The sequence below is a fragment of the Echinops telfairi genome, unplaced genomic scaffold, assembly GCF_000313985.2.
Source record: "Echinops telfairi isolate 266 unplaced genomic scaffold, ASM31398v2 ScPeMD7_2565;HRSCAF=3150, whole genome shotgun sequence".
Classification (NCBI taxonomy): domain Eukaryota; kingdom Metazoa; phylum Chordata; class Mammalia; order Afrosoricida; family Tenrecidae; genus Echinops; species Echinops telfairi.
The window spans coordinates 146,343-154,544 of record NW_022106463.1 but is presented as its reverse complement, the minus strand read 5'-3'; the positions used below and the strand labels follow the sequence as shown (position 1 = coordinate 154,544).

The window sequence follows — 8,202 nt, the reverse complement described above, 5'->3', positions numbered from 1 at the left end:
GTACTTGAGTGGAGGCCCAATGTCCATCTGCTACATAATACTAAACCTATAAATATATTCATTTAGATCTATTTCCCAATCATCATAAGTATATTTATATATGTACATGCCTGTATTTAGACGTCCATAAATGCCCTTTGCCTCCTAGCACTTTCCTGTATTTCCTTTTACTTTCATCTTGTCTCACTATCATGCTCTGCCTTCATTTGGGTTTTTGCATTTTCTCTTGGTTTCATTGTCCTTGATCAAGCCCTACCAGGCTTCCTACACCCTCCTAGCCATCCATTTTGGATCACTTGTTCCCTTGTCCTTGGGCTTAATAACACCACTTCCTTTCCCCCATTTCCCATGTCCTCTGGGAACCATTGGTCCCATTGTTTTCTCCTCCAGGTTGTTTATCCAGCCTGTCTTATCTAGATGACCTGCAGAGATAATATGCATAAAAACAAGACAGCAAAACAAAACAACAACAAAAAACCCAATGGTTTGAAAAAGAAAAGAAAAGCCTGTAAATAGTTCAAGGTCTGTTTGTTGACCTTGAGGAGTGTTTTCCGGTCTGATGGGGTGCCATGCGTGGCCCCAAAGTCTATTTTTGGTACTCCCTCAGGACTTCCTTGCTCTGTTCCACTTGCTGTTCTGTTACACGCCCATTAGTTTCTCTTGCATGCCTATTTTTTGCCTTGGTGTGGTGGGGTACATATTTGATTTTTTTATATAACTAAATTTCTATGGGTTTGTAGCTATATATATATGTTTCACTTACCCTCATATTGATGTCTCAACTGTTACCTAAGAGATTTGATTTAATTGATTTTAGGTTAAAAGGTACTTAAGCAGTTCTGATTAGAGGGTAAATTTGAGACTCATGGCATAATAGTTTGAAATTTGTGTAATATTTGAATTTTTAAAAGATACCACAGTGTTTTTTTAATTACATCTTATCAGAATGATGTAGGCCCTGCCTACATAACAGAACATTCTTTTCTGAGTGCAGTTCCAAATTTTGTATTGCTATTTTTTAAAATTCCATTTAAGTCTGATTGACTATTTTTGGGATACTTAGCTTTTGTAAAGAACTCTACTGGAAGTAGAGATTTGAGTGTAAGTAAAGTATAGCATGATGGATATCGCAAATTTATTGTTTGTCAAAGTGTATTTTAATTTAGTCATATTTTTAATCTTAAAATGTAAGAAATAATACTTTGGAGGGTTATGATGTTTCAAGGAGTTATTTGTCTTGATAACAATTACTACTACTACTACTATATGTATAATACCTAGATGTGAAGTTACTGTTGGGGGCCATAATTCTGTTCAACTTTTTGAGGAACCATCACAATTTTCCACAGTGGTTGTATCATTTTAGAATCTCTGCAGAAGTCTTTAAGGGACCTAATCTTTCTACATCTTCCCCAGAGCTTTCCACCTTTAATAGATGTCCTATTGTGTCGGAAGGTTGCTTTCTTGGGAATATGTTGGACTGCTGATAGGAAGTTTAGAGTTCAAACTCACAAACGCCTCTGAGGCAGAGAGATGAGGGTGTTTGTTTCCATAAAGATTATAGCCTTAGGAGCTGTATGGAGTTTTTACCAATGCAATTTTGGTGGGATCACCACTGTGTTGACAAGTGTAATAGGAGTTTCTTAAAATAATCAAATTCAATACCATCAGCTAATTAAAACTTGTAACAGCCGTATGGGACAGGGTAGCCAAAGTGTCCCTTTGGGTTTACAAGAATTTAATTTTTACAGAAGCCTCGGCAGAAAACACAATAACAGGAAAATAAGAACAGCCAATAGTTGTGTCATTCCAATCATTTAAATATATTTTCTACTACTTTTTAGCTTAACATATACTTAAATATTTTTGTGAGGTATAGTAGACAATTTATAGCAGCTGAGATGCTTATGGTCTACATCACTGTGCAGACCCGTGTTTGTTTATTTATTGTATTGTGATGCCCCTCTTGATGATACGGCAACAATTGGTGGTAACAAAAATACTAATTTTTTAAATAAATGATGCTCACAACCGTATTCAGCCTTTCAAGAATTCTCTCACAGAACACTGACTTTGTGCTGGGGGCTGCGAGTGGGGGTCTCTGATGACCATAGTGTGTTGGATGTGATTTCCCATTATTCTAAATGGTGATGAGGCGTGGCCCTTTGGTGTACCTATGCTGGTGCCTCTTCCAAGGCATGAATTTGGGCTCTGCATGTGCTACTTCAAAGTGTTGTAGTTAATTTAGATACTTTAAATGAAAATGAGCTAATAGAGTTAATCGTTTATTCTACTTTCAGAGTGTGACATGAACTTTGTATGTTAAAATCTATTTACCAACCTAGGTTGAATCAGTATTCTCTTTAGTACACATAAGCATTCACAGAAAGGTAGTAATTTGATTAGCCATTAAAATTATTAATAAAGATGAATATGAACAACTTAATGAATTCCCAGCATAGAAATATATATGTTCATAGGTATAAAAAGACAGAAAGGGAAACTGAAAATATTAACATGTAATCAATATCTTATAGATCTCATGAGGCGTCAGGAAGAACTTAGACGTTTGGAAGAACTCAGAAACCAAGAACTGCAAAAACGAAAACAAATACAACTAAGGTAAAAAATAGAATTGTAAAAAATGAAATGTACGTATATATTATAAAGAAGGTATAAAAGGTGAGCACATTATTCAGTAATTCATTAGTTTTTATTTTTAATCATTTTGTTGATTAGGACATTTTTATAACTGAGACAAGGTTGTAGGCCTGCATTTAACATAAAACTGTGTTAAAACTCAGTGAAATTTCCAGAGCATAGTTTCCCGTGTCATAGCAACACACAAGCGACCTAGTGCCACAAACTAATAATCATAGATGGAGAAAATATTGAAGTTGCCAAGGATTTTACTTGGATTCACAATCAACTCTGAGGACGTACAGAAGACGTCTTTAAAGTATTGAAGAGCCAAGAGGTCACTTTGAGGATGAACATGGGCCTCACGAGGCCTTGGTGCTTTCAATGGCTTTATTTGCGTGAGAAAGCTGGATAATGACTAAGGAAGATTGGAGGATAATTGATGCATGTCAGTTTTGGTGTTGGTGATGAATACTTAAAAGAGTTTTCCTTAGCTTGAAGAACAAACAAATCTGTGTTAGTGAAGTATGTTCCAGAAGTTGAAGAATGGAAGTGTTATTACAAGAGACCAGTCCGTAGAAAAGGACATCGCATTTGGCAAAGCAGAGTGAGCGGAAAAATTGGAAAGCCCTCAATGAAATGCATAGATGAAAAAAAAAAAAAAAGCATAGATGAAGTGGTTGCAGCAGTATTTTCTTCTGTTGTATCGTAGTACTATTATGAGCTGAAACTCTCACTAAAGCAACATTTACTGACCTTTTCAAGTGATGGATGTATTTTACCTACCTGTAGTGTTTATTTCCTAAATATAAAATCACTAAGAACATATTTAGGCATCTCTATGCTGCTACTGATTTATTTTAAAACACATTGCTGCAAGTAGAATCCATGGTAAAAGAGGTATGGGTATTTATAATGTTAGTATATGACAAATACCATTGGTAAACATTTCCATTTTTACTGGAAAATAAATTTGGGAGGTTGGTTGTTGGTTTAAGATACATAAATAAAAGTTAATCACTTTTCTTATATTTGTAGTATTGGAAAATTTTAAAAGTGCTCTCAAAGTAGTAAGTGCACAGATATAAAGAAAGGCTCATGTTAATATAAGAGTATAAAAAAGAAAATAAAAAGCCATGAATGATAAACATTTCAGTGTGGAGATGCTTTTTTACCAAACTGAAATTTTCTTTCCCCTAACTTTGTCTCTATACTTTGATAATATATGAAAGTAAGTTAAATTGAAGGAAGTATTTTAAGCAAAAGATGTAAATATTGCCTTTAGAGAGATGTATACACCTAGATGTGGAAGATTTATTGAGACTCAGTGCTTTGATTTTACCCTCTAAACTGAAACCCACTGCCTGTGAGTTGGTTCCAACTTAAGGAGACCCAAAGAGTAGAACAGAACTGTTCTGTATAGTGTTTGTCGTTGTAAATCTTTGAGACAGAAAGCCTCTCTTTTCATCTGCTGAGGACTGGTGGCTTGAACCAGTGGCCTATGCCGCCAGGGCTCCTTGTGTGGCACTGTGTGGGATAAGCAATGGGCTGCTAATCTCAATGGTGGTGGTTAAAACTCACTCGCTGCATCTTTAGAAAAAGCCAAGTCTTTTACCATCTCAGAAACCATTTATAGAATTGTTGTGACTCCAAATTGACACCATTGCAGTGGCTGTATTTTTATTTTAGACATTCTTAAAATTTGATTTTGGAACTAGCAGCCCCAGCATTCTTGTCTGGGTATTTTTCAGCAATGCAATTTTGGGCCTTATCCATTATCTGTTCAACTGTAGGATAGTAACTCAAACCAAACCAAACTCACGACTACAATGAGTTAGTTTTTTTACTCATAGTGGCCCTGTAGGACAATGTAGAGCTGACCCTGTGGGTCCCTGAGATTATAAATCTTTATATGAGTAGAAAGCCTTAATGATCTGTTTACATGGCAATTAACAGCCCAACATGTAACCCACTATCCCATTGGGGGGCACCTTAGGATAGGAAGTAACTTTTAATAAGACCCCCTCCAGATAATTCTGAGGAGAAAAATGAGGTTTTCCAGAGGCTTCCTACTCCTATAAAAAGTCAGCCTTAGAAACCCACAGGCACTTGTACCCTGTCCTATAGAGTTGCGATGGGTTGCAATCGACTTGATGGTGTGAGTTTAGTTTGGTTTTCGTGGGGGCTTTTTTGCTATATTTAGAAAACTATCACTTTACCTAGTTCCGCACAAGGAACTATCTACCTCTGTCACCGTTTTAAAGATTTCTTTTTCCCACTTCAATTTATAAATGAACATGTTTGAATCTTGTGTACTTTACAACCCCCCCCCCCAAAAAAAAATTGCTTCTTAGAAGTCAAAACCATATCGGAATTCATGTTTCTTCTTACTTATTTTTAGACTTGACAGCTAGACTTTTGAAAACGGTAAACTGCCTTTACCAATCCATAAAATCGTATAGGGGGATCCAAAATGTGCCCCCAAACTTGAATACACATGATATTGTAGCCACCCCGTGTGAACACAAGTGTATGGGCATGGAAAATAAATGATCTTACTAACTTTGGCTCTCGTATCTTAAATTATAGGGGTAAGGGCTAGAAGAATTTTACACAGTTCTTAAAAGGAATGGGAGGTGGAGGGTAAAAGTATTTTTAGGGTAACCATACTTTATCTCTTTTTAAAACATTTCCCTAATAATGGTTTTAGGTCTAAAGTTGTATTTTTCCCCATTATCTTTTATTTATTATTTTCTTTTACTGGAAACTATTCTGGTTTTATTTATATAAGTGCGTTTATTTCATTTGATGGTAATAGTTTTTTGATAGTAGTATTTACGCCCATTAGTTTGTATGAAGGGTCTTCATAAAGCTCACTGAAGGTGTATTCCTCACCAAGTAGAAAGAAAATGGTTTCAAAAGGGTGATGGCAACATATGTCCAAATGTGCTTGACATTTGGATGTTTGAATTGCTATCAGAGCTGTAAGAACCCCCGGTAAGATGATTTATTAAAATTTAAAGAAAAGAAGTGTAAACCAAGCAAATTTGCATGGATTTCACAAATTCTGAATCAAAATGAACTTAATACTTGCTGAAGTAAAGTACCTTGTTTAAAACATTTGAACAGAATCTAGCTTGAGGCACTAATTCAGATAAGATAACACTTTGAGTAGAGCTCCATTTATAGCAAAAACAATTCTGGTAAAATAGATACAAGAACAAGTATCAAATGTATTATGAAGGTTAGGTAGAAAGATGAAGTCTTAGATCTTTTACGCATTAGAACATTGTCCATAGGGACAAGATGATGTTCAAAATGAACCCTGCTGTAGAAGACAGTCCACGTCAATTTGAAAGTAACAAAAAGACAGTTGGCATGGTTAAATTCCTGGGACTCTCATTTCTTTAGAAGTGGATAAATGGCTATCAGGAATTCTGGCGGCGTAGTGGTTCCATGTTGGAATGCTAACTGTGAGGCCAGCAGTTTGCAATCACCTGGTACTCCCTGAGAGAAAGACAAGGCTTTCTACTCCCATAAAGTTAGTCTCTGAAAAGCACCGTCCTTTAAGGCTTGTTATGAGTCAACATGGCACTGAGTGAATTTAAATGGCTACCATCATAACTTACAGAAGTTTCTTGACTTTGAAGGAGCTTATGTTGAGACATAGTGTTCAATTTTTGTTTTTGAATTGTATTTCAGTGCCAATTTTTAAAATCTCTGTAGATTACATTGTTCCTTAGGTGATTAAGTTTGTAAAGCACATTAATTTTCCATTCAACCGTTTATACACAAGTTGTTTCATGATGTTGATTAGATTCTAGCCGATGTGTCAGCATTCTCCCCATTATACCTTGGGCTCTATCTATAATTTTGTTAGCCTTCTTTTTCTGCTACATCCTGTCTATTAAATGTGCTTTTAAGCAAATCTTACCCCTTTGGTCTTAAGTACTTAGTTGTTTCAAAAAGCATTCCTCACCTGTGGAAGAGCATTCATTTCACTGGCCTGCCATTTCTCTATCCTCTGGTAGTAGCTACACTTACAAGTTGAATGATATCTAGGGTCATAACTACAAGAGTTCATGCAGCCTTAGCCAACCAGCGAGTCTGGTCTTTTTTATTAATTGGAAACATTCTGGTACTATTTATTGTTATTAAAGATAGAACGATTGTATTAGCTGTGTACTGTTACCAGACGTTGTGCCTTGTATGATTCATTAGTTGAAAAGATAAATTTTATTTATTTATTTATTTTAATTTTTTTTGAAAAGATAAATTTTAAATGAATAAATGTGATGATGGACTGGAATCAACAGCTCAGTGATATCTAATATATATACATGGATAGATTAATATTAACCCACTGCCATTGAGTTACATAGCAATCTTAAAGGACAGAGTAGATCAATCTTAAAGGACAGAGTAGTGTTTCTGAAGCTAAATTCTCATGGGAGCCCACAGACTCATCTTTGGGTTTGTAGTAGCTGTTGGATTCAAACAGATGACTTTGTGCTTACCAAGCCAACTTGTAACCAACCTACTATGCCACCAGAGCTACTTAGGTAGAAATGTAAATGTGTCTAAAGGAATGTGTGATTTAGAATTCAGTCATTCATACTAAAAAGGGCCTCTAATCACTGTCACCCCAGTGGCAATCACACCCACATCTTGGTTTCTAAATGCTCTTCTTCAGATTAAAGGTGTTCTTGAAGAAGTGGATCCTTCCTGCATGGTGGTACCCATGGAGTATGTCAAAGGAACACAGTTTAGTTATTTTCAGTTGGAGTCTATACCTTTAGCTCTAGGTTCCGATATCCGTTGTAGTGGCTATACAGACTTCACAGACAAAGTTCACGATTAAAGGGTTTAGGAAGAAAGTTAACAGGATGGAAATGCAAGTGAGAAAAGTTCAGGATAGAGTTATTCATCAGGTCATGTTGTAAGTTCTTTCGCGGCTGACAACAGATGTCCAAAGGGCACACCACTCATATAACCCTCAACCCGAACTCATTCAACTCAAGCTCTGGGTTGGTGAGCAAACCCAGCTGCTTAAATTAAGTGCCTAGAGGCACCCTCCTCCAGTCAAAGGCACTCAGCTTCACTGGTGTTGGTCAGTGAGCCCAATTCCTAGAATTAAGTGCCCACAGGCATCTCCCCTCCACAATCTAGCCTTCTTTGCCTACAACACTCAGCTTTATTTGCTCCAAGGGCTAGGAAGTTCACACTCTTTTACCAATATCTGACCTTTGATTCTTTTGCTGCTTTTCTGATATTGTAGCTGCCTTCTGGATCCCGAGGTTCACTGTGCACGGAGCTTGGGTCTAGAGGACATGCTCTACTTCCTGGAACTTGCTGGTAGTAAATCCCTCTTCTTGTTTCTCAGAGGGCTCATTTCATACTCAGCAGGATGGTATTCCAGGGGATTCTGTTCTCAATAAGCCAGAGGTGAATCCTATCAGTATCTTCTCACCTTAGCAGACTCATGAGGATAAAAGTTGTTTGGTGGGAGTTAGAAACTTGGAGTAGAAGATTCACATTACATAGTTCACTGCCCACACACAG

General features: G+C 36.6%; 1 protein-coding gene across 3 annotated transcripts in view; it reads left to right on the top strand.

The window, feature by feature from the left end:
- The window catches only part of PSPC1 (paraspeckle component 1), a 109,003-nt gene that overhangs the window by 47,083 nt on the left and 53,718 nt on the right, over positions 1 to 8,202 (top strand). For all 3 annotated transcript variants that reach the window (XR_006680433.1, XM_004714835.3, XM_045294028.1), the window contains exon 5: positions 2,538 to 2,622. Coding sequence is in view for 2 of the 3 variants with exons in the window: in XM_004714835.3 (XP_004714892.1) it covers positions 2,538 to 2,622 (85 nt within the window). In the remaining variant the exon portion in view is untranslated. The remainder of the gene's footprint in view (positions 1 to 2,537; positions 2,623 to 8,202) is intronic.